The following is a 27525-nucleotide window of genomic DNA, read 5'->3' on the forward strand; positions in this document are numbered from 1 at the left end:
GCAATATTAAACTGTCTTCATTTCCTCAAAAGTATGATGGCAGTTGGACATTTCAAAAATGTTCTTCTGAGAAGAAATTAGGATAGAATGGAAATTTTAAAAAGAATGGCCCCTATCTATATGATAATATATATTCAATTAATATATAAATTTTTATTAGGAACAAGTAAGCCAACTTGCATTTTTTTTGCTATATATTATGTCTAAAAACATGATCAATATATATATAAAACATAATTTCCAAAATAAATAATTTTATCAATTAGTTGCCATTAAAAAGTGATATCTGAATTGAGCTGCACAGACATGACTTCATATCATTATCATTGAGCTTTGCTGGAAAATGTATTCTACTTAATGACAACAGATCTCTTTGTCAGCTTCCTTAGAAGATAAAATACAGGTTATAAAAAATGTTGTTGTGAAATTAATTGCTCAGAGTTATCCTTTTCTAATTGTGCTCTATTTAATTACACTTTAAGTTAATTACTTGACTCCTTTGCTGCTGTGTATTAAGCCTGAAAGTTCAGTGGAGCCTGTGGCACCTCCTGTGGTCGCCCCTCTTAGGAGACTAGAAGGTTAAGGGCCTGGCGGAAAGGGGGAAGTGGCTCTAAACCTTCTTTTTTCCTTCCATCCAGCTACATCTACTTCCACCACCGGGACGAGCCACCTTGTGAAATGTGCAGAGAAGGAGAAGACTTTCTGTGTGAACGGAGGCGAGTGCTTCATGGTGAAAGACCTTTCCAACCCCTCAAGATACTTGTGCAAGTAAGAAAAGAACCCCCTGTGTGGCTGTGTCCCTAACGGCTGCTCTCCCATGACTCTGTCTCGTGATGTACTGTTGCTTCTATTTCCAATTTTGTTGCATCCTGTTGAATAACGCTTTTTATTTGTAGCTTATTTTAAAAAGTTTGCACCATTTGTCATCTCTGTTTTTATCTAGAATTGGTTTTTTTCCTGCTTTTTACGATTTTTTTTGCCTTCACATTTATAAAGTTGCTTTCTTCGTGGTTTTCATCACTGTTACCTAGAAGAGATGTGCAGATATCATAGAGGCCTGTAACTAATGGCACCTGCTTCTCCAGCCGATGTGCAGTTAAGCTGTAAGATAATGTCGCTTTTTAGCCCAGTGATCACCTGCAAAACAAATAAGATAATTAAAGATACAGAAGTACAGAAGGTTCTTTACAGACACAGCTGTTACACTTGACAGTAACTTACTGTTTCATCACTATTTTTAAAAATGGAATTTAAGTTGGTCTCGCTAATTATCAAAAAACAAATTGCATGTGTTTGGAAATGGATATAGTGTGTGTAGCATCACTGTGTGTGGAAAGCAGAATGTTCTTCAATGCACTGCCGATATTTGTAGATATATTTAGAATGGCACTCTGTCCTATGACCTGAAGGGGCTAATGCACCATTCAGAAGTATCACAGTTAGTCCCTCTGAACAGGCAGAATAAAACAGTAATATTATCAGTACACTGAGTATTCAAACCATGTAGTTAAAATTAGCAGGTCTCATTAAAAAGTACATGTTTACTTGCCATGCATTTTAGTTCTATTCTTGATATTTAGGCTACATACATGTGGTACAGGAATGTTTACTGTCTCACCGAAATGATGAAAAATACACATGTATTTTGCAGCTGACCAGTAGCTGAGTCCCACTGTTCTAAAGAAGCACTGCTGGTCCTACATGACCAAAAAAAAAAAAGCATGCCATCATAAAAACTGACTTCTGCTCCAGGATATATTAGCTTGTCACTTAAATGTTGACAAAGAAGAATGAGTTTGTTAGAGAGCTAATAGAGTAATTAGCAAAATGGAAATAAAAAAGCACAAGGAATTATTAAGAAGGCCAATTCCATACATCATGTAAATAGTGTACAAATATTTATGTGCCAGTTCTAAAAAAACCCTTCATTGTTTGTAAGTAATAAAGTACATCTTAAAGGACACATGTTTTACAATCATAACACCAAAGAAAAATGCCATTTTGTAAGAAATGTTTTGCTGTTCTCTGTGCTGTTCTGGACATGCGCCGTGTGTAGAGTTTCTCATGGGACCCCATGAAGGAGTACCCCCAGATCTACTTTTTACCCTCAAAAGCTTTTCTTTTAAAAGAGTAGAAGTGGTTCCAGAAGAAAAGTTTTGTTGGTTGTATAGCTGATTTTATCAATTAGACAACTTATAAAAGTCAATATAGTTTGTTGGAGTGGATAAGACTAGGAATCACAAGAGCGCTTCAATTACTAAGCATCACTTGATATAGAGAGGTAATAGTTATAAGCCAAAATAAAATTAATAGGTAAAAGTCTTTTCAAAAATTTAAAGCTAGGTAAAGATGAAAGGGTATGTAGAAAAAAATTATTTCTTTCCAGGTTTGAATTATTTCACATGACTATCAATGTTTGTTGTTTTAAAATTAATCTTAGATTTCCCTGTTTTATCACCATTATATCTAGATCTATATGGCTAGAGCAGAGAATCAAAATTGGTCAGTTTTAGTCTTTGGTTCTTACAACTTGCTGTGAATACAATAGAAACACAGCATCCCCATATTTATCAGAGTAAATCAGGATGGACAAATTTTATAATTTTCTATAAGGTTCTCTCAGATCAAAATCGAAACGCCAGCTGAGTTATAATCTGTAAAATATGAGGTTCATTTATTACATGTGGAACTCTTGTTATTCTGTCCTAATCTCAGGCATACAATCCAATTATGTTTTAATAAATCTTCTTGAAAAACACTTAAATCATAGTTCCTTAAATTCTCCTCCTTTTTAAACAAAGTGCCCATATTATCTATGTCTTATATTTTTACTTCTTTAGAAAAACATCTGAGCCACTATATTTTCATTATAATAATGAAACATGATCATTTTTCATCATAGCCTTTGCGAAGATTTACAAGCTGAGTGAGTACATGTGATATAGTTTCCAAATACCTCTAAGGAACCAGTGCAGCTATTTTCCACATATTAACTTCAGCTACTCTGCAGCCCTCCCACGTCCTATAGAACATGCAGTTGCAGGGGTGTTGTTCATTTGTTCCACTTTGGTATTGTGCCAACAACTGCAATTTCTCTTTCACCTACACAGTTTTTCATTAAATTTTAAGCCCAATCTAGGAAAAAAAAAAAAAAAAAATACTTGCTATATTTTTAAAAGCCTTATGCTGAAATGTTTGTTATTTCTCTAATAATTATTAAAGTAGCAAACTGTGAACGAACACTCTGTATCCCCCAAGCTCATTGTCTGGAGGGTTCTGTTGTCTGCTACTTCTCAGCCCATGGGCATCATAAGTTTATTTTTAATTTTTTTGTAATTAGAATTTTTCAGAAAAATGTTAAAGCTTATGACTGCATCTTGTCAGGAAGAAACTTGAATACTTACGATTTTGATAATCTCCTCCCCTCCCCCCAGCCTTTTCGGTTCATGTCTTTACTGACGCATCAAAGCAAGAGCCAGTACCTTAAGCGAAGAATTGGAATATAGTTCACACCCAAAATATTTCAAGCCTTTTTTGCTAAAAAAAAAAGTGTTTTTGTAAAAAATAATCCCTGTCTTTAAAGCATTTATAGCATTAAATATAATCATGACTCAGAATTGAAACCAAGACACATAAGATACCGTGTCTGAGGATAACACACTGTTCACTGGACCGCTTGGCTGGAAAGAGAAAGCGTGCAGATGCCGCTGTGGCGCGTCGCGGCCCTGTGCGCGACACAGGCCATAGCTCCCACACGGGCGTGTCCGGCGCAGGGCGCTGGCGCCTGAGCTTCCCCGGTCGGGAGCAGCCCCGTCCTGACCGAGACATGACTCGGAAACGCCGCCGGCAGGGACGGCCGAGCGCTCCCTCTGGTCACCTAACCCGCGGTTGTCCTGTTGGGAGCCGGAGCCCAAGACTGGACAGCACATCTCTTTGTCTCTCCCGTCAGCACCGGGTCTCCAGTGGATTAAACATAAAACAGTTAAACAGCGCCCCGAGGAGCCTGTGCTGCTTGCTTGGATTTCCCCCGGGCCCGTGGGGAAACTTTAGTGGTTGTTCTCATCTGTTATATTTCTCTTCCCTCTGTAGTCATTGAAAATTTATCCTGAGGAAAAAAGAGTTCCTTTCCCAGACTATATGAAAATGAGAAAAGAAACATTTCATCTTTTACTGTCTGATGCGCTACATAGTCACAGAGTTCAAAGAAATCAGACAGTTTGAACATAACATTGACCAAACTTTCCTCAGCATCGCCCCCTCATTCTTGTATATCTGTTCTTCTAACAGTTTTAGTAGAGAGCTATCTTGGAATATGTTGATGTGATTTTTCTAAATCTAAAAATGATTTTATACCAAAACACATTTATGAACCCATGGTGCTGTCCCGTGGACAGATGTGGCTTCCCCATGGGGGGACTGGAGTTTTTACCACCAGTCGTGCTGAACAGTCACGAGCCCGCTCACTTCAACTCTCTAGACAGGATCTAAATTCCTAACATGGAGTTAATACGCCCTCCACATTTCTTCCCAGGAAGTTAGTGAAATTAAATGAATTCATTTCTCCTAAAGTACTTCTAACTCTGGCAAAGCAGGATTTTTTGCCTTATAATAAAAAGTAAATGGTAGTATTACATTCTCTGCAGACATTGGAAAAATATAAACACCTGTCTTAACAGACTGTGTTATCATGTTTAATCCCCTATTCCTCATCTTATTTAACATTAGCAGTTTTTATTTGGTTCGGTGGGGCCACCAGCTAGCTTTATAACTTTGCATTGGACACACCATTTCATAGCTCTGATGATTATATTCCTTTTATGCAAAAAACAACAAATCTTAGGAAGATGGAAAGTGCCTTCAAATATGAGCTTATGATTTTTTATAATTAATTTTTATGAAACTATGTAGTATATATAAGGGCCTATATTGTATTTTTATAGGAGACAATTATGGAGAATATGTAACTGTAGATTGGGTCAGAACAAATTTATAGTAAATTGAACTCAATAAATGAAATATTAGTAAGCAGTTGTTTATAGAACAGCTACATCTATGGCAGGCATTTTTGAAAATACAAAGCTTGGTCTCTGTCCCTGGGAACTTAGTTTAAGAAAATTAAGTAGCTGAAATAGTGACTCAATAAGAGTGAATATATCCCAAGTGGTGCAATGTTGATAATTATGGTAATGAGAATTTAAAGAAGGAAAAGATTGGAATAAGTTGGAGAAGACTTTCTAAACATAGCCATTATTTATGGAGTTCTTTTTTATGTAGCAGACAGGCACTGAAGTTGCAGTAATGGCCTCTGTGAGACCCTGTGACGTGCATATCTAAACCAGCAGCTTCGTTCTAAGAAGTAAAGCAAAAAGCTGAGTTAGACACTGAGCCAGTTTCTGAGCTCTGGAGGCCAGGCAGAGGACTTTGGACACTTGTGATAGCTAATAGGGAGTGATAGTAACTTCTGGAGCAGGAGAGGGGCACCATAAACACAGCAGATGTTCAGAGAAGAGAGATTTCTGTACAGGATAGAGAAATTCTAAGACTAGGTAAGATGGGGAGAGAAAGTCAAAGACACTGGCTAAGGTTAAAGTTTTGTAAAATCTTGGCATAATACTGATGGTGATGATAATATTTATACTACTTATTAGCAGCTAGATGAACATAATGAAAAGGGCCATGATGATTCAAATTCATAGCTGTGTCCTGCAGCCTCTTCATCTTGGCTGTAGAAAGAGAAATTTGGACTAGATAAAGGGATGTATATTGAGTTAGAACGGATAATCCTTAAGAACAGATGGCCAATTGTACTCCAACTCCAGCCCCGAAAGAGTTCCTTCTTTAGAATGAATGTCACACCTGTCGCCCTCCTGTAGTTAAATGCTATGACATTTAACAGGTACAGAAGCATTTATCAGAGAGAGCCGAGTGGGACTCTTGTGGCTTAGGCCAAGATCATCAGCTCTTCAGAGGACCATGTCTTCTATTCTTTCTGTTTGCCTCATGGATCTAGAATCCTGCTGTGTGCTTCTAGGTATATATTAACCCATTTTGACTTTCACCCACTGATTGATTATAGGAAATCCTTTTGTTTTTATAGGAACCAATTTAGGTGCAGTTTGCCTAAAATCAGGTACACTGACTAAGTAGTCTTAATAGCTTTGCTTCCTTTGTTCTAAAACCAGCCAGGGAGCCCCATGTATTTACTGAGCTGCTTCCCTGAGGCAGGCTCTGTGCTGGTGCCCAGTATGAAGTTGGGAACAAATCACTCTGGTCTCTGCTTCCATGGAGTCTATAGGCTATTGCGAGTAATAAATGTGTTTCAAGTAATCAATTTAAATATAGTAATAGGTGTACCAAGTGCTCTGAAATATATTTAGAGAATAAGGGTATATATATATAATGAGGGACCTCAACTAGTCAGAGGCAAAGACTGAAAAAAAAGTGTCTGCAACCCTTCCTTTGAGAGGCATACAGTCTATCTAAAAATAAAATGCACAATTAGAGAAAAATTTTATTGAGTGATATAAGTAAAACATGAATATTTAGGTATTTCATCAAAAAATGCTGCCCGTAGAGTAGATAAAACTGTTCTGAATTTACAGAATTTTGTTTGATGAGACAGGAAAGGGCATTCTCTGGAGAGGAAGACCCAACCACAAATTAGCAGTCCATATGTCATTGTGTCACACAGGATGTGGAGATGTATGGGATGTGGATTGATCCCATATCCAACTGAATTGCTTGACCCCAAACTTACAGATACATCATGTAGAATAAACAGTGGCAGGGTTTGGGTGTACAGATGAGCATTTCGGAGCAAGCTGTGCAAACAGAGCTTTGGAGAGGGCACCAAGGTTCAAACAAGGATGGGTTATTTCATAAACACTGCCATCCTCATTATTGGGATTCTATGTCTTAGACTCTGAAAAACAACATTGGAGAGCCACGACAACTTGGATTCCCCCCCCCCCCCCCCCCCAGTATTTGCCTGTGAGTCTAGTGTGGCCACTATGCATCTCATGGATTGAGAAAAGTCTTCAGATCATAATTTAAAAAAGAAAGGGGATGTGACATATTAGCTGAATGATGATGGAGAGGTATAGGGTTGGATCTAAAGGAAATGTTATTGGAACGTTTTATATTTAATATTTTCTTTAATGATGTTGAAGAAGGCATTCCCTTGAGGAAATAAATGTCTTTTGCAGGTGATGTCATAAAAAACACTAAAACACAAATTAGAAAAGCATATACATACAGACTTCTAGGAATTTCACTTAAAGGTAGATGACAGAATGAGGGTCATCTCAGAAGAATGCAGACTAATAGAAACAGTATATCTGGGGAAGAATAAGAATAATCTACCTCACAGATTCTCAGCCAGGGAGTGGGCGAGGCCCAGCCAGGATGCCGAACAGGCGCAGGGGTGACAAAGGTCAGCATTTGCACTGTAACGCTGGACACACAGACCATGTAACGCTGGACACACAGACCAGTGCCCTGTGAGCTGGTGCTCACGCTGCCGGCTCCAGTTATTCAGAGTGAGAGCAAAGGCCTGAACGCCTAACACTGAAACCCACTGATACCCCTCAATATATATTCATTGGCGTTTCCATTATTTGAAATTTATAGAGACACCAAAGAAATTATTTCAGATGTTTTACAATGTGAAGTTCATACCAAAACTAGTATTGAGGTAGAGCAAAAAGACAATAGGGATACTTCTCTAGACGAGGTATTTAAAATTGTCCAAATATGCCATTGTAGAGTGATGACTAAAGAGAGAGGAAATATCAGATGTGGACCTTGTTTCCCTTCTCCTGCCTCATTAGGGAAGGCCTGATGAAAATTAATGAAACCAAGAAATAAAGAAAGAAAGAGAAAAAATAGTTTATAACTTGACCATACATTTATAAAACCATAAAACATTTTTAATGGTTTATAAAATTAGCAAACCCTAAATAACCAGAAATTGGGGGGGGGGGGGGAGTAGAAATCTGTATATATCTTTGAATATATTTAGCATCCCACCAAAAAAAATGGGAAATAATTTATTCAATTAGAATATAAAAAATTCACTGAGCACTAAATGGATTTTCAGAACACATGACTTTATGTTTGATTACATAGTAAACATACCAGGATATTCACAGTGTAGTAAGGTTATTATTAAGGACAACTTTTATTTGACTGATGCAGTGTGGAAGTCTTGGTTACTAGATTGTACTGCTTTATTGAATCCTACCTAAACTGGTATATCAGTAACAGGATTTAAATTTGAGATAATAGACTTGCCCTTAAAGAATTACAGAGTCTTTTCAAATTCCCAGCACAATGTTAAAGGTTTCTATTTAAGGGAGGGAGTGTGTGAGGAGGGTGCTGGGAGCTCCTATAAAAAAGTTATTTAGGAGCCTATAGAGGAGAATCTGTCATAAACTAAAAAAATATAAGCCAGAAGTTCAGTATTGACCTGTAGTTGGCAAATCAATTGACTATATGAAAGTCTCTTTGATACAGTTCTTTACCGGACACTTCTGTCTGATCCTACCTTAGGCTCAGTTTAACAGACATTTTTGAGAGCCCTTTATGAGCCGAGCACTGTGCTAAACATTAGAGATGCAAAGTGATCAAAATATGGTCACTGTCCTCACAGAGAGATAATCACAGCACACATAGATAAGGGCAGTCGAAGAGATGGGGACAGGGTGCGACAGGACAGCCTGAGAGGGGCCCAGGGTGTGAAAGAGGGCGATGGGGAGGTACAGGTCAGGGTTAGTTGAAAGAAGTGATACCTAATCTCATACAAACTGCCTGTGAATTTTCATCTCATTAAGGACAAATATAGAACAAAGATTGTTTATCCCATTATGAGCAAATATTAAAATAAAAATAATTATTCCATCTTCTAACCTAATCAATAGAACAAATGGTATATATATTTTGAAGCTACAGTGGGGGCTTCATTGTTATTCAGCCAGGTTCTAAGAAATAAAATTCTTGGAATTTGCTCAGACTCATGCCAAAGTGTATTGCTCAGAATCAGATTAAATTTACTGTACTCTTATCTCCCAGGAAAGTGATAGAGCGGATGCTTAATGTATAATGCTAATATAGAAATAAGTCGGAAGCCAGATAGTCTCCCTGTTCTTTTAGAAGTAATTCCTTAGACTTTAATCCAGGCTTACAGAGCAGATGAGTTTTCATTTGCACAATCTGTTTTTACACAATCCATGCAGTCTGCACTTTGCTAGTGCGGAAACTATCTCAGTTTCCACTTCCTTCCATTTGATTTGGCAACAACTCTAGACGTCCACAAAAGCTATACGACGACTGTTGTTGCTGAATGCTTGAACTGCTTGGGAGTAGGTTTTGTGATTTGTTTTACCTCCATGGTTGTCTTAAAAGTTTATTCTATGAAAATCCTTGAGTCCCCCCTGACTGGTAATGCATTTAGAAAAAAATGATGGTGGGGTTTTGGCACAGTGATTCCATGTGTTAGGAAGAGCTTTATTCCCAGAACCATTGTGGTAAAAGAAACCTTTGATAATCACTTAGTTAAATCCCTTAATCTCATCACTGAGAAAAACTGAAGCCCCGTGAAGCCCAGTGGGCTGCTCACCTCCAAGCAGCAAGAGGCTGTGGTGCCAGGACAGAGAGCCTTAGCCTTCATCTCCCAAGGTCAGGGTCCCTGACACCTTACACTGTAATGTACATACAAATCTCTTGGGGATCTTATTAAAATACAGATTTTTATTCAGTAGTTCTGGACTGGGCCCTGGGATTCTGCATTTCTACTAACAAGAACCCAGAAGATGCTGGTGTCCTTGGTCCGTGGACCCCACTCTGAAAAATAATAAGGCTTTACGCTAAGAAAATTTATCTGAGTGAAGATCAACGTTAGTGACAGGATAGTTCTGGTTCAGACATAGCTGATAATTCCAAAACGAATTGGCATACCTTAAGCTCTAGTGTTACTGCACCAAATATTCTGTATCATTTTATGACAGAGATAAACCACCATCCCATAATAGTGGTTCCTAGTTTCCTAGGAAACACTTAGAATTTCATACTAATTACAAAATTGATTGGATACGATTTTTGATCCCCTTCACCTAGTCCTGTGCCCTCTGATTTCAAAATTGTCATCTAAGAGGCATCAATGACAATTTTCTAATAAATTCATATTCCTTCTCTTAAGGGACTCCTGATTCCTCAGCTACTTGCTAATTTCATAATCCTTAAATAGGTGATTCCTGACCTCAAATGTTTCTCTCTCTTTCTCCCCCCCACACACAGACAGACGCACAAACACACAGTATTCACATATCTTATACCATGTTCTTTGTATGAAAAAGTTGGATTATTGTGTGATCAATATGAGATTTTTAATTTTTTTCAAGAAAGCAAACAGGTAAAATGAAACAGTCATTGTAGAATATATCTCTAATTCTGAAATTACCTGCTTAATTGCATGTTATGACTATATGGGCTTATAGCCCTGGTTCAGAAACAAATACACAAAAACTCCAAATATTTCAGAAATTATTATGTCAACTACATTATATGGAAAGTAGGTTTCCATGTATTTTTCTTGCATAAATCTGTGAAGGCGTTCTTATTTAGCATGTAGAGTGACATCTTTATGAGGAATGACCCAGCCTGGAAGGTCAGAGTTCTTATTTCTGTATTTGTCTCAGTAGATCTTCCTCTGTTTACTGCAGCAAAAATATTCTAACAAAAAATAAGCAGTTAATTCATGTAAAAGTGTTTTGAAGAGTTTAAAAGGGCCATATCAATCAACACAAGATGTTTGTTGTTAAGCTCATCCGTATGATTGTTAATGATCGTTTATACTTTAAGTTTACACAGGTACTCGTGGGGCTGAAAATTTGGAACTGCCAGCATTTTATCTTGCATGCCTTTCTTCATGCAGTAGGAGAATTATATGTACCAAATCATGCGATAACATTTTTTTGCATCGAATTTGCCTTTAAGGGAAATTTTTAAAATTTTAAAAATACTCTTGTATTAGTAAAAACAAATAGTTTTATTCACAACTCTTCGATGCCAAAAGATAGTGTTTATTCTTATTTACCCTGGAGGAGAAAGGGTTGTGTGTAAATCATGAAGTATGTGCGATCAGAACTAAATCATTTTGAGTGCTTTGTGTAACATTTGTGGTATAGATGAACTATTAGTAATAATCACGGCCATGGGTGTCAAGCGTCTATAAGTATATTGCTTCCTAGAATTTTTCTCTGGCCCCACTTACTGGAGCATGATAGTGGCCGAAATGACATCAAGTACTACTGCAGAAATGTTAATGTTTAAATGTTAAAAGTGTATTTGCCTTTGATTTGGGATAACTGAATGAAGTGAAATTTGTTCTAATAAAAATCTGCCTCTTTCTGTCTTTCACCATTAAAAATGAGACCTAATTTGTTACATATTAAAAAATACAGGGAATGTAGTTTTTCTTGTCAGTGATCATTAGGTTGTGAAAATGCATGACTTCCATTGTAATTTGATGAGTTAACTTATAACATAGAAATATCTGTAAAATAAGTACAAAATTGAGTGTCTATAAAAGTAAAGGCTCAGAATCATTTAAGTAATTGAAGATTATGGGTGGAACCATGTAAGCTCTTACCAAAACCTGTGGTTTTTTTAAATTATTTTTTATTACAGTTGACATTCACTATTATATTAGTTTCAGGTGCAAACGTAGTAGTTAGATATTTACATACCTTACAAATTGGTCACCCCTGTTACCACAGGAAAAGTCAATGAACAGTGGCAAACATGGAAATGCCAGAAGGAAAGTGACAGCTGCCCGGGTCTTGCCTCCCTACTCGATGTTTCAGCCTCACTCTAGCTAAGTTTGGGTTAACTTACAAAGACTGAAACAAGTAACAACAGAAATGTATACCCCACAGTTTTCATGGGACATGGTTTTCTAAATGTTTTGTCTGTTTCTTCTCTTCATGTTGTTCGGCCACCAGGTCATTTGTAGGACTCTCCATATGCCATAGGAGGAAATTGCCAGTCTGAAAGTTCAATGTCTTTAGCGTTCTGTTGCTTATCACATTTTTGCCCTCTAGGTGCCAACCTGGATTCACTGGAGCGAGATGTACTGAGAATGTGCCCATGAAAGTCCAAAACCAAGAAAGTATGTTAAAATAATCTGACAATTTGCTTTCTCCCCCAAACTACAGCAACAAGCACTACCACTTGGTGTTTTTACAGCTCAGTTGTAACTGATTCCTTTTGTGCTAATTATGGTTTCACCACTCGGGGCATAAAGCATCCAATCCGACCGACCTTGTTCAACCATCTCGCAACATGGGCCCCAAAGGCCATAAATTTAAAAGAATGACCAGCAGGATGGCCAGGGATTCTGGCAACCACGGCAGGGAGGCCAACACCAACAACAGACATTTTTCTTCCAAATTTTTGACTGTAAAGTTATGAGATGGAAAACCGAGATGAAGAAAAGGTCAGATTTAAAATCCTTTAAGCGGCTCCTTTTGAAAGAAAGCAGCCACTTAAAACACTGGGATCTACAAACCCAAGGACCGCCTTTGGTCCAAACATCTAACCCTTCGGGGCAAACGCCAGAGCCTGAAAGCCATGATTAGGACAAAGACTCCGTTCCTGAGGGTGAACTCGCCAAGCTGTCAAATGACACTGAAGGAGCTTCTTTCTAGCATATATTCACCTCTTCTCTTTTTCTCTGTTTTTTCTACCATTGTTTTTTGTTTCTTCTCTCAGGTGCCCAAATGAGTTTACTGGTGATCGTTGCCAAAACTACGTTATGGCCAGCTTCTACAGTACGTCCACCCCCTTTCTGTCTCTGCCTGAGTAGGAGCATGTTCAGTCGGTGCTGCTTTCTTGTTGCCGCATCTCCCCTCAGATTCCACCTAGAGCTAGATGTGTCTGACCAGGCCTAACATTGACCGCCTCTGCCTGTCGCATGAGACCATTAACACAAGCGATTGTATTACTTCCTCTGTTTGTGACTAGTTGGCTCTGAGAATCCGATAGGTGTGTGAGGCCCCCGATGTTGCTGAAATTCATATTGGAATAATGTGATGCGAAATGAGAGTCACTATGCAGCAGTGCAATTATAATAAAGGCATTGAAAAGTCTCACTTTTATTGATAAAATAAAAGCATTCCACCGAGCAGTCCATCTTCTTTATGAAATGACAACATCCTGAGAAAGATGTTGCTAAGTTGTAACCCATATGCACTTGAAATGATGGTAAGTTCATTTTGATTCCAGAATGTATTTATAACAAATAAACATAATAAAAAGAGTTCAGATGTTTTTCTTCATTAACCAGCAGTTTGCATTTAGGTATTAAAAAAAAAAGCTCTGAGTTAGGAAAATTAAAAACAAACAAACATTGCACGGCAAATGAGACAGCCTGGCTTTTATATATGTTGCTTAGGAAACAAGTGATTCAGAACTAGTTTAAATAGTCATTTATTTATGTTAGCAGGTCTTACTGCCAGTTTCAATGGTAATGCTAGGGGATATTAGGTTTTTTTAAAAATATTTATTGTTTACTTTGAAATATAACAGTTCACCTTTAGATATATATTTTTAAACACAGAACCGAGAAATGTTGATGTGTTTCTGTGGCTTCATGAAGTTTCGAGCATCATTCCTAAGCAACCCAGTTCCCATTGCATGTGATGGCATGGATAACTGAACTGTGCACCCGCCCTTCTATCGTGAATTGGGACTATAGCTCTTGATTTTGGAGCTTCCAAAGCATTGTATTTATAGATTCCATAAAGCTATCCATTTAGAGCAAAGGTTGAGAACTTTTTTTTTTCTGTAAAGGATCAGACAGTAAATATTTGAGGGTTTGCAAGTGATATCATCACTGTCACGATGACCTAACAATGCCATTGTAGCACGAAAGCAGTCATAGATAGTGAGTGCACAGACTGATGAGCCTGGCTCCCTGCTATTAAAACTTTACTTACAAAAGCAGGCAGCCGGCTGGATTTGCCCACCTCTGATTTAGATTGTCAGTTGCTCACCCTGAATAATATTACACGTAGCTCATTGCAGTGTAAATTTATGTAACACAGGAAACAGTGATAGGAGCTGGTCATCTGGGGGCCCTAAATGAAGGGATTTACCCTTATTCATACGCACGCGGAGGATAAGATTCTGTCTCTCAGGTTAACAGTCTTTAAATAATAAATCCCATGGAAAAATAAATTCCATATGCATTAGGGGGAGATTAGACCCATAGTATTGGTCTATTTATTATTGGTCTATAAATATCATTTATTTAGCAAAACGCTACTAGTTATATATTTACATGGGCTACATATCAAAGATTATGTTTTGGCCATTTTCTGTTATGAAAAATTAGTAAATTGATATTACTAAATTTTCAAATGCAGTCTTCATTTTATTGACAAATCTTAAAATAATATGCATTTAGTTGGCAGAATTTTTCTCTCCAGAGTTATAGATTAATTTTTTAAAAAGTAGATAAGAAGGAAAGTAAAAATAGAAGAGAAATAATAGAATTTCACTTAATATATTAAAGCTATTCCTTTTAGAAATGTGTGTTTGTATTCAAATAATATAGATTTAGCAAATCCATGTGACTGTATAAAAACAATGAAATATTTTATAATTTAATGAAAATTCTGAACATTTGCATTATACTCAAATTTTTGGTGTTAAATAGTCTCATTGTGCACTGAAGGCAATATTGGGCCACTATATAGAGGAAGTATTAAAAATGAAGATATTTCTAAAAATAATAATGCCATTGGATCTGACAGTTGTAACCCGAGAAAATATTCTCAGCTTCTCTTTGAGACCATTTTCTTCTGTAAGATATTTAAAAAGAGCCACAGTATGTATTTAATCAGAATGTGATTCCTTGAGTAAATTCTTTAGTGAGCTTTCAGTGACACTTTTGGAAGACATCCAGGAAAGCAGCGTTCCTATTTAACCTTATTTAACAAAGATTGATCGGAAGCACATTTATGAACAAAATCTGTAATGACTGTGCATCGGCTCTGCCTCGTGCCCAGAAAAGCAAGGGCTTCCAACCAGAAATGTTTCCAAACTTGTCTAGCCCAGAGTTAATTTTCTAACCTCCATGTCATAAATTCTCAATTTTTATTTCTGCAAACTCCCCCATAGACAGCAGGAAAATAAATGTTTCTGTTCTAAGAACTTTATGTTCAAGTAGCAGTGAGAGCTGCACAAAGAATAAAAAATGTTGCCACAGTGGTAATGTTTAAAATATACTTGTTAGTATCATAAAGTCCAAAACACATAACATAAATTTTAAAAGAAAAGATATTCCCCAGCTTTAAAGAGAAGTTTTTTTTTTTACTTGCCAAACCACATTTTCAGTGGAAAAACAACATTCTAAAAGAATGTACGATTTTTACAACGCTTATTAACAAATAAATTACATTATCAGTATTTGATACAACTTTCTGGTCAGAGTGTCCTATGGGGCCTTTTACTGATTTATAAAAACTGATTTAAATTATGAAAGAATGGAACAAATGTTTATTTTATATGACTTTCTTGAAGGCAGCTATGTGCCTTGAAATAAAACATATTTATAGTACTTTCTAGGAAAATATTGCCAAGGCTAGTTAGCTTCAGATTTAACCTATGGACACAGAATTCCTACTTGAAAGGATGGTGTTCATCAATGTGTGTGTGTGTGTGTGTGTGTGTGTGTGTGTGTACAGGCAATCCATAATCAATTTATAGACTTTATGGAGAGGGTGAAAAACACTGAAGGCTTCAATAGTTAGAGGAAGTATGGAACAAATATGTCATATATAAACTAACATGTAGTAGGAAGTAATTACAGAATAGCCCAAACTATAGAATATTTTTTAAGGAGTGCAATTTTAGAACTTTTAGGCACATTCTCAGAATGAGTAAACTTAGCAGATACCCTTAAAAGTAGTTTTTAATCAGAGGTTACTTCATAAATTACTTGTGTTAATATAAATCTTTTAAATGCTTTAAAATTCTGTTAAAGTTGTTCATTTAGTTATCAAACACATATCTTGCTGACAGTGGAATAAAGGCACACTCAGTCTATGACAAAGTTATGAATTCCAACTGAGAGTAGTGAGATTTACTGTGTCTGTGTTTGTGAGTGTGCTCTTGTGTTCATGGAAACGGGAGTAAGGAGAGAGCCTCCTATTACATTTCAAAAGGCCCAGTGGCCATATGGATTGGTATATGTGAAAAAAAATGTATCTACATTTGTAAAGGTAAGTTGAAAATTAAAAGTCAGACATTAAATTGGTTCCGTGTAGAACTGACATTGACAGAACTTCAGAAATCTCAGAGGTGCAGAAAGTAAAGGCTACACACAAGTCTTTGAGATTATTTCCATAAGGAGACCCAAGATGTGTAAAGGAATAAAATCCCGAAAGTCTTCAAATTTTAACAGGAACCATAATTGCATGGACATATAATTTTGGTAAAAGAAAGTTGTTTCATTGTTCATTTCTCTAATGGAATTGAAAATTTAAATTAACCTACAGGTTAATCAGTTTTCTTCAAACAATTATAAAATCCTAAAGCAAAGGATTAGTGAGTCAATATTTAATAGTTTCTGAAGACTCTTCGATTTAAATTAATTTTTTATATTGCTTACTGCACAGCAGGAAATCACATGTAGAAAAGGAAACTAAATTGTTTACAGTAACCTTTGTGTTTTTGAATTATTAATTTAATTTGAAAAAATGTGGCTAGGCAGACGTTCAATAGGAAGCGTAGGATGCATAATGATCCTAAGCCAGCATTAGATTAAATAGACTGGATAGAAAGTAATAACCTCTTTATAAAATGAAAAGTGTTTGTGTGTTATGCTTTCCTTGACTCACAATGAAGAAGCGTAGCCACCAATAGTAAAAACAAATTAGAGTAGTGTTTGCTCCAGGTCTAGAATGACGGATGCATGTTTCCTCTGCTTGTTTCCTTGTTAGGGCTTATGGCCAGAAGAGATTCCAGTTTTAAGTACCAATTTCCCTTTGAATTATTTGAAATTGGAGCTGCCTGATATGAATGACTTCCCATGAAATGAAATTATAGTTAGGCTCACAGACTTACCTATAAATGTAAATGCAGTAATATGTATGCATGGGCATGCTACTAATTCTATTGAAGACTTAACCAAGCTTTCTATGCAACTAATATAGATCATTAGCAGTGTTCACGTAGGCATGCAATAATGATTCTCTGGAAAGAGTTTCTGTAGATATCTCTTGATTTTTAACCCTTAAATTGTTACTGACTGGTAGGAGGAAAAGGCAAGAAATAGAGAGTTTTCTAGAGAGAAATTTTGAGTCATCTCCTCATGAAAATGTGTGAGAACATTTATCATCGCTTCCTCCCAACATGAATTTTCATACCTATTGTTCCAAAGTTTAAATGAAGGGAACAAATGGGAAAAAGTGTCCATTTGTCAAATTGTTGCACAAAGGCAAGAGAAATGTGTTTGGATTTGGATACACTGCTTTGCTGTGAACATTGTGCAACCAAATTAACCCTACACCCTCTGGCTTTTAATTTACGAAAAATGTAGTTATTTGCCTGAGTACCCCAGACCGCAGGCAGAGGGGACTCTATTATACATAGTGCCCCTCATCATCGTTACTCAATGTACTACTTGATATGTATATTTTTTAATCTGTGAAACCTCATTTCCTTAAGAGGTGGCAAGTTTTTAAAGTGGAAATTCTTGATGTATCCCAGCTTCCAGTTTTCCTGGCCGTGAAATTAGTCAAAAGTAAACCTCCACGCGGTGACTGGCCCAAGGGGAGCGTCGGGACGTGTCTGTCCTCCAAGCTGTTAACCCTTCGGCCGTTGGCCAGCCTATTTCACGGCTTCTTTATTCCATGCCCTGCGAGGCATGTGTTAGTGTCATAAGCATTTTGTCAATGAGAAATTAACTTGTCCAAAGTCACTGAACAGGGAAATGGCAGAGTCGGGACCTGAAACCAGGACGACTCCAGCACTCGAGCTCCTACTCTTCCCTCTGTATGAGGCGCTTTGTCCAGGCCCAAACTGAGGGCTGTGTAAGAGAAATACCCCTCTGCCACACATTTTTAAACTTAAGAGGCACCTTGTGCTATGTGTGAGCCGCCCTGGTATCTCCCTAGCCCATGATCAAGGGAAGGAGTGCAGCCTCCTGGCCCGTTCATTCTGCCCTTGCCTCCCCACCACACTAGGAGCTCCTAAGGGCCCCACATGGTGAAATTTGATTAATAATTTTTGTTTCAAGAATGGAAAGTCATTTCCAGGGGTTTTTTTTCTCTTTGGCCCCATGTTGCCCCTTTGCTCATTTGAGCTTGTACAGGTCCTGCCAGTCCTGCAATCCTGGCACCTCCAAAGTCAGATCTGCCAGGACTGCAGGCCGGGGGCTCACACCTCTGAGTTCCCTGCCCCGGGCTGCCCTCGGGTCCTCTGGACGCTTGTGCCTGTTGGCTGGCATCTGGGCACCGGGGCTCAGCACTGTGGAGCAATCATCTAGTTGGCTCTCGGTTATTTGAGGGAGTAATAAAATTGACTAAAGACCCCAGGAATTGTATCCCCTCCCCCCCCTTTTTTTTACAATTATAAAAGGCCTTAAATGTTTGCTGTTTCAATGACATGAAAGAACTAGAAGCAGGTTTTGAATCCCCACTGCTCTGTCTGGCTTTGGGGGCAGAAATGTTTGTTAAATATCACGTAAGTGGTGGAGAAAGTAGAAAGTTAGGGGGGAAAGAGATAGAGTTGTTTTGGGGAGATTTTTAGTGAATTTTTTTAATCCCCACCCAGGAATATATTTTTTTTATTTGATTTTTCTTTTTTTTTAAGAGAGGAAAGGAGAGGGAGAGAGAGGGAAACATCAGTCGATTGCCTTCCATGGCACCTTGACTGGGGATCTAACCCACAACCTGGGTTATGTGCTCTGCCTGGAAATCAAACCCGGGACCTTTTGGTGTACGGGCCAGCACTCCAGCCAACTGAGCCACGCTGACCAAGGCAAGAAGATAGAGTTTTTTTTTAAAAATAACCAAAGCAGCAAGAAAGAAGAGAGCATAACTAAAATATGAAACCAATGTGATAGAATTTCAGACCAAATTTTTAACTTCTTGGCTTCTCTTCCTGGCTCTGCCTCTGTGTGTCTTTGGGGAAAATAATTTCACCCACCTGGAACTTTGCTTCTGCCTTTTAAAAATACAGGAATGAAGTAATGCCAAATGCCTTTTCTGATTGTAAATATGATATTTCTATTCCCAAACAGCATAGGGGCAGGAGCGTAGAGGGTAGTTCAGCTGTACAACTTCTCCCTCAGTAAGGCCTTTTAAGGGTTAATAAAGACTCGTGTGCCCCTGTTGGCACACCTCTGGAAAGAGAAGTTCCCTGTGTGGACTCTGGGAGGCGTACCTGAGCACTGCTTGGCTAACCACCACCGTGTGTCCTGTTCAATGTGCACGCACAGAGAGCCGTAATAGTCATGTGTAATGTGTTTTGGAGTGCAGTGTATTGCTCTTTTCTGAAACTTTTTCCCTTTCTCTCTTTTTTTGTCAACTTTCTGCATTGGCAGAGCATCTTGGGATTGAATTTATGGGTATGGACCAATCATCATTCCTTTTAGCCTGCAGAATTTAGAGCCTATGAGCTGAAATCTTTTTCCCTCCCTACTCTTACCTTTCAGTTCCTAACTAATTTCCTTTTTCTTTAGAAGGGATCATACAGCTATAACAATGATTTCTCCACTTTCGATCTATGATTAGTTTACCAAAATGTTACTGAGCACAGCAGCTTTTAGATGCCCCAGCTTCACTTAGAGTTTAAAATCACATCACCCGCTGCCAATTCACATACATCCCACATTCCTTGACCCACTGATTGGATCTGGCCATCCTGTTATTTCAGAGCTGGGGTAAGTTGGAATGGTGCACAAGGCTGCAGGAGGAACCAAACGAGGGGCCTGAGAACCAAAGAAGTTCTAAAGACTTCACCTTAGAAAACACCACATCTCAGGCTGATGGGAGTTTGACATACAATATAAAAATCATATGTGATATAGTAACATTTCTAGCCCTTAGATTGCAACACAATATGATAGGAGCAGACATGAATTGCTCTGATTTTCTGGAGCTATTCAATCATGACTCTTGTCAACTTCATTAGCTCCTGAGCAAGGAAATATAAAACAGAAATAAATAAGCCTTGTACTGTTTCAGGTGAAAATTCTAGTGCTAATAGAATTAAACATGAGTCACTAAGATTATCCAGACAAGTGATCAAGCACTGTAAACATCAAATATCTCCTATGAGCATATGAATTTGGGGCATGCTCCTGTTGAAGGCTTTCATCCTAGTTAGAAAAGGACAGTCTTGGGAGGAGGGGAAGCCCTGCTAGCTTCCATCCTGCAGGCCCAGCCTCCTGAGCACTGCACACAGCCCTGGACTGTGGTCATGGGTAACAGTGTCCTGATTAACAGAGTATCTGCCCACATCCAGCTGGTGTCGGTGACATCATGTAGGGAGGGCACCCCACAGCTGCTGTTTTCTTTCGTCTTCTGATAGCATCACAGTTGACAGCTAATGCACTTTCCATAATTTGTGGAAAACGAGACTGTGGCAGGCTCGAGCAGTTGCAGGAATAGAAACTCTGCTAATTGTCCATTCCTCCAAAAAACTTCCAAGAGGAAACTATTCATTTTATGAGAAACCCCCTGCATTTATATGCGGTCCTTTGAACATCAGAGAACATCTCCCAAGCGTGAGGGGCAACAGATGGCCCACCAGTGTCACTTGAGTGGCAGGTCGTTTACTTGAAGGGAGTTACCTATATGGGTTACTCCTCCCAGGATAAAACCGACCCACTTCTAAAAAGGCTTATTGGCCTTTCCTGCAGGGAGGAAAAACATCCCAGCATCACCTCCCTTCATCTCCCAAACAGCATCTCTCCTACTTTATCACTTTAGAGTCTGATTGTAGAATTGATTATTTCATTCTCAAACAATGAACTAAGGCAAAGGATAGCTCAGCTACACCACTTCCCCCTCAGCAAGGTCTTAAGGGTTAATGAAGGCACATTGTGCTGGTTTTCGGTGCCTCATAAAGACAATTCTTCCAGAGGCTCCACAGTCCCAAGGCTAGAACGGTCCGCCCTTAAGGAAAGTCAGATCTTAAAGGTCAATTAAAATTGAGAAAGACAAGGCCTCTGTCTCCTGGCCTGGCCAGACCATACTGAAAACATGCCGGACCTGAGTCACTTGAGTGCGTCCAGCCAAACCATAGAGCAGAGGTCTCGGCAGCATTTCCACTCATTAAGGCAGATCTGCCAGTGGACTGAGGGCTTCTCTTTTTCAGAGCTGCCTCTAATTTACTGTTACCCATTGACCCTGTCACACTAGGAAAAAAATAAGGAAAAACCAGGGGGAGAAACCATTGTTTATATTATTTTTCATCAAGAATTTTTTTTTAACACATTCCTATTGTGGGAGCCCCACATGATCTAGAAAAGCAATGGAAAATCAAACAGAAACTTAGATGAGAAACATTTAGGGCATTCAGTAAATGCTGGTTTAAATGCAAAATCTGAACCCCACATCTGTATTCTGTGGGCCTTGGCGTTCGTTGGTTCATCTTAGCAGTTTTGCTTTACCCCTGGGCCTTCATGGAGCTGCCCTTTTATTTCCATCACTGATGTCACTGGAAAATATGTGCCTTCCTACATAACATTAGGAAGAACAGGCGAGTCATCATAGGCCCTGTTCACAGACCCAGGTCAATCTATTCTCTTACCATTAACAACAATCAAAAAACTTGTCAAAAGAACCTCCCAGAGCACACGTGATGCTGTGTCTTCCGTGGATAGGTCCCATTTTTGTAGTTTGCAGAAGCAATTTCCCAATCTTTTTCTAAAGATACAATATTAAAATGTCAACACTACCAAACGCTTGCCATTTTAAAAGGAGAAAAAAATAGAGTGAGTGGAAAAAGCACGCTGAAGGCAGGGTCTTCATTCTCTTGGCAGCAGTAGCTTTACACTCCCCTTTCCTAACCAGCTCTCAGCAACCAAGGGAGCCTTTGTGCCCAGCTCTGTGTCCTGGGTCCCACCCACAAGGACCAACGGGCACTGCCTCTGCTGCTTAGGCCTTTCAGCTAAGCACTGATCTGGATGCCAGGCTAAGGGGGAGGCTCCAGGGGCACCAGCTCCCAGATTAGCACCCCATAAAATAGAATTCCCTGCCCTGTGGCTATGGGGGAGGGGAGGCAGCAGACACAAGCAGTTAACACACAAGCGGTCACATTCCACTCCTCCCTTGACTTTTGCTGCACAAAATACGCTCCACCGCAGTGCCCCAGCTGCTTCGCTTCCTAACTGCGGCCTCCACGTGCCGGCCAGCCTAGGTTAGGCGTTATGCTGTATGGGGTAACCCTTCCAACTTTGCACCCACCTTTGCTTCCTACCTGAGCCTTCCCTCCCTCTGGTTTTCTTTTATTTGTTTGTTTTCCTCCCTTAGTATCAGGCATGCTGTGCCAGGGACTCCAGATGACTCCTCCACTTGTAACCTTGTTTTGCCTTGTACCTGACTTCCTCCCTCTCTCGGTCATTCTGTCAGTCTGTCTGTCCTCTCGGTTTGTTTTTCCTTTCCACTTCCAACCCCTCGCGTTTGTTTCTGTCTAATCTGCGGCATTCTAGTCTTTTACCCACTGACTCCTGTCCACCTCCGCCTCCCCCTGTTAATAATCAGTGCTCTATTAATTTGATTTGACAAAGTTCCTGACCTGTTAACTGGAATTTGATTACCGTGGGCTTGGCTTGTAGGAAGTGTTTTGTTTAATGATAAGGTCCGCTGTATCATAGAAATTAAAACACACTTTTTCATTTCAAGAAAGCTTCCTGCGAATTGCCCTCTCTCAATAGAGAAAAGAGGTGTGGTCACAGAGACGGAGAATGTAAACTGACAATGTTCAGAAGGCCCTACGCTGATGTCCAGATAGGAGGTGCTCATTTGTAAAATGTTCTCCAGTTCTTGACCGGACCGGCTTGTTAATCAGAAAACCAAGTACAGCTTACACGGCTTATTATACACTGGCTGCGCTTCTTTCTCAGTCACCTGGAGACTAATTTCCAGTGAGTGCCATTAGACTGGTTGGAAGCTCAGCTCCCATGCAATCGGGTTCACCATTAAGTCAGCCAATCTTGTTAAGAACCTGACCCACCATATAATCAAGTTGTCTACCCCAAATACTGATTTGCAAATAGAAAGGCTTCTGTGCATGAGAGACTGGTTGCATTTGGGGTACAATAGTACTTTAGTTCTAAGTATCACACTTCCTTGGTGTAATCTCCATTAGCTGATTTGCCATGTTGGTCATTGCAGGAACGTATAATCTATTCCAAATCACACACTATTTTGCTAGTAGTTCCTTTATACAGATGGACGAGGTCTCTAAGTACAATTGGTGAAGTAATAATAATTGTCCTCCGAAGAACAAATCCTCACCTTGGCCCAGGGCTGTCCTACCCATTGTATTGGGTTTTCTCTGATACAGCGCCTTGCTGCTCCACATCGTGGGGCTTACGTTCGCATTTTACTGTGAAATCATAGGGATCCTGCACCAATTTTGTTGATAACTACAAGCCAAGCTCATGTTTGCAAATGTGTTTGAGTTTATTTCATTAAGTTATAAAGTTCTTTGTAAAGACCACTGGAATATACAAGAGCTGGGAAATCAAAAGAGACTGGGGGTGGAGAGAGAAAGGAAGAGAGGAAGGTACCGTGGTGCCAGATCCAGCTCCTTTTCATTGGCATTGATTCCTGTTGTCTTTGCAAGAGATGTTTGCAAGAGATTCTTTTAAATATAAAAAGTACAGTTTCAAACAAGTAATTATTTGATAATCAATGTTTATGATTTGCTAGTTGAATACATATGTATCTATAGAGTATAATTAAAGTAATATTATGGCATACTACTTTTTATTGTCAATGGCCCCATGTGGCTTTGCTGTTCATGCTCAAAAAGCAGTGCAGAGTATGCTGGACCTTCAGTATGTCTGCAAAAGTAATGAATCGTCACATGTTTATTTTCTTGTGACCATGGACAGTGCCATGCAGCATGCCAACTGTTCAGTTGTTAAGTCCCGGCACGTGTACTGGGCCTTTGGTGACATCTGCTCTTGTCCCTTTCCAGAAGCGGAGGAGCTCTACCAGAAGAGGGTGCTGACCATCACGGGCATCTGCATCGCGCTGCTAGTGGTCGGCATCATGTGTGTGGTGGCCTACTGCAAAACCAAGTAAACCTCCCCCTCGGGGCCTCCCTCTCGGGTGCACCCACAGTGTAGCCTGCAAACGCCGTGCAGACTCCCGCCTCCACAGCCCAGCCTTGAGAAACAGGGGAGAGGGGCCCTGGGGGCCTTTCTCTCTTCGTTTTTCTTCTGAGTCATCCATTTCAAGCACCTTTCCTAACCACACAGTTAGAAAGCACTGCCTATTTGTGCGAAAATGTTAGGAAGACTTCTGATGAGTGACTGCTGCCCCATGACCAGAGAAAGGGTTGGGGGGCCAGGCTCAGACAGGGCTGGGCGTGTGCATGTGCACGCATATGGATGCGGGTGCACACACCACAACATCCTGAGGGGACAGTGGGAGGTGCCCGAAGTGTGCCTGTCCAACACTGCTCAGGACATGTGCAATTTGCACTAACGCTTAGAAGATAAAGGAAATGCGTGGCGGTGTTAGAAATGCCATATTCTGACCATTATACTGATTATTTTTTAATTCGGTATAATTAAATTTCCAGTTCAGATGCCCGCGAGCGTGAGATGTACAAAAGGAATCTCATGGGAGGAAAATCAGGCGAAACTTGCTTTGAAAGAACAAAAGGGAAAACACTGAAACAGATTTGTGTCCACTGTTTTTGATCCTTTAAACTGAGTCCATATTAACAAACATAATCACTTTGTGACATGAATTCCTTCCACTTTCTCTCTGACGTATAACCTCCCCTTCAAGCCTAAAACAACATTAACAGTATTGTTCTGTTGCTTCATCACATAAACTTTCTGGCCAAAACCAGCCACAGGATATTACTGTGATCTGAAGGGTGCCCTGAGGAACAGGGACAGTTGCTTTCTTACCATGAAACCGTGGATGGTGTTTTCCTAAGACCCCAGGACTCAGTGCCAGGATTGAGTAAGCGACAGAGATAAGCCTTCATGGAGTCATCCTTAGGAGCCTTTTTAGACATTTTAATATTGATTACCTAGTTAGACAAAAAAAAAAAAAGTGTTACTAGAGTAGAATCGCGTTACAATTGTGCCCAAATCTACAAGCACAATATGTACATACACTCGTGTGCAGCACAGCCCATGCACACGCACCATGTGTAATGTACAGACTCAAAACTGACTGCATTTTCTTAAGGCAAACAGGCAAAATTATAAGAAATCAGCTTTGTCCATTGCACAGCACAAATTGTTCCCTAAGACAAACGGCCACCTGTAAGACTGAGGCACAGATGGGTGGACCAGGGAAGGCGGGGTGTCGGCCCAAGATCGCCTCTCCTCTTTCTGCCGTCTCTCAGCCGTCGGGTTTCACCCCTGGAAGAAGCCCAGGCGCGTCTCACGTCTGTGTCCTGAGACGGGGCGGTGGTTCCCCGTTGGCCACAGGCAGACTCTGAGATGAAGGGGCGCGTCCTTCTGCCCCTCCCTCGCCACCCCTCCACTGCCTGACTTACGTGGTGGTGAAACAAAGGACTGACTGAAATAAGACATGTAAGCAATAGAGGAAAAAACTAAATGCTCCCTTTTTCATCTGCAGGAAACAGCGGAAAAAGCTCCACGACCGGCTTCGGCAGAGCCTTAGGTCCGAGCGAAACAACATGGTCAACATCGCGAACGGGCCTCACCACCCTAACCCACCCCCCGAGAGCGTGCAGCTGGTGAATGTATGTTGACTCTGGCCAGTGGAAAAGCTGAGCATCTCTCCTCTGTCCAGGCACCTTGAAGTTTATTTTCTAAAGCTCTTAGGCTCTTAGCTGCTGCCATTAATCTCCATGGCTTCCAGGAACCCAAGGTTTTGCCAGGAGAAAATAATGGGAACATTTTTTAAAGTGGATTTGGTTACTGTAAAACCAGCACGTTTCCTTTTCTAAAGTGTTCATTAAGGGGCTGGAATAATAACGTTGGGTTTGTTCTGCGGGGAGGCCATGGCTGGAAGAAAGAAAAGAAAAACACAAAGAGAAATGAGGAAATTAATGGTACAAGAATCAGAAGGAAATGTTTTATTTTTATAATTTGGAAATGAGGGCTACTCCAGCCTATAACTGATTAGTGCTGATAACCGAGCTAAGGGCTTCAGAGTGATTTTCAGCAGAGGCATTTCACCGTGCCTGGCGATCTGCTGATTCTGATTTACAAAGGAAGAAATTAGGGCATGGAAAGGTCAAGTGACTTATCAAACTTGCTTCTCAGCACAACTGGAAGAACACAATGCTTTCCTACTCCCTGACTCTTTCCACGTGATGTCGCACCCTGCAGATGAGATCTATCCCGAACCATTCAAGTATTTTGTTTAAAATTTACCAAGCACTCAGCTTTTAAATATAACTAAGTCATAGACTATTAGATTCTGGAAAGTCTTTCGACAGCATCTTCCAATCCTCCCTTTTTCACAGATAAGGGCCAGAGCTGGACTCAGTTTTCCTGGCTTTCGAAATATACTTCCTGTTTTCTTCATTTCTCTCGGATGTTTGGCTTTTTGTAAGCAAAGCTCAAGATTATATTGCACTGCCATTTTCTATCTTATAGAAAAAGTTACATTGTGTGTGGAGCAAATACATCGTGGAGCCAAGTCCAGAGCTTGTAGTTACTAAGCCCCTCGTAAGGCTTCTGGCAAAGGCCTTCAGGAGACTGCTAGAGTAAGGTGCTAGCACATCCCCATACTCGGCTGCTTTCCTCCCCCTACCAGTGTTCCTTAGCATGCTCTGCATGGTTGATAAACACACTCACGACAGACACACCTATAAGCCGCCACTACGAGTGTTACAAGATACAGGAAGCAGAATGACTGCCTGGGTTCCAGTCACGGCTCAGGCTGTGTGACTTCAGGCTTTAGCCTTTCTAAACCCTATTTGTTCATTCTGAAAACAGGCCTAAAAATAACACCCACTTCAGAGAGTTCTTCTCAGCATCAAATAGGAGAATCTATAAGAAACAGCCCAGTGGCATTTAATGAGCATTGAATAATTGTTAAACATTACCTTCATTAGATTCCCTGAGCCTGGATTGCCTTCCAGGAGCAAGAGTGAAGCGGTACCCAGGCTGGAAATAGCTCATTATGTCTGACACCGCTACGTTTTCCTTAAAACGAGCCAGCTGCATGTCCCAGGGAGGCCCACATGGAATAACCTTCCGCCTCAGAGAACCAGTTAGGGTTTCAAGCATAATTCACGTTGAATTTTTTGGGGTTTTCCATGAATATATCAGGTTCTTTTAGT

General features: G+C 39.8%; 1 protein-coding gene across 4 annotated transcripts in view; it reads left to right on the plus strand.

Annotated features, from left to right (window-relative positions):
- The window catches only part of NRG1 (neuregulin 1), an 889211-nt gene that overhangs the window by 852804 nt on the left and 8882 nt on the right, over nt 1-27525 (plus strand). For 2 of the 4 annotated variants that reach the window (XM_087814157.1, XM_087814155.1), the window contains 5 exons: nt 639-768; nt 12769-12827; nt 19610-19633; nt 24220-24322; nt 25848-25974. In XM_087814157.1, the coding sequence (XP_087670283.1) occupies nt 639-768; nt 12769-12827; nt 19610-19633; nt 24220-24322; nt 25848-25974 (443 nt within the window). Of the gene's footprint in view, nt 1-638; nt 769-12098; nt 12167-12768; nt 13117-19609; nt 19634-24219; nt 24323-25847; nt 25975-27525 lie in introns of those variants that run through there. The other 2 variants (XM_087814156.1, XM_087814158.1) reach the window with 2 other exon arrangements.

Source organism: Miniopterus natalensis, chromosome 2, assembly GCF_054644295.1.
Source record: "Miniopterus natalensis isolate mMinNat1 chromosome 2, mMinNat1.hap1, whole genome shotgun sequence".
NCBI classification, from domain to species: domain Eukaryota; kingdom Metazoa; phylum Chordata; class Mammalia; order Chiroptera; family Miniopteridae; genus Miniopterus; species Miniopterus natalensis.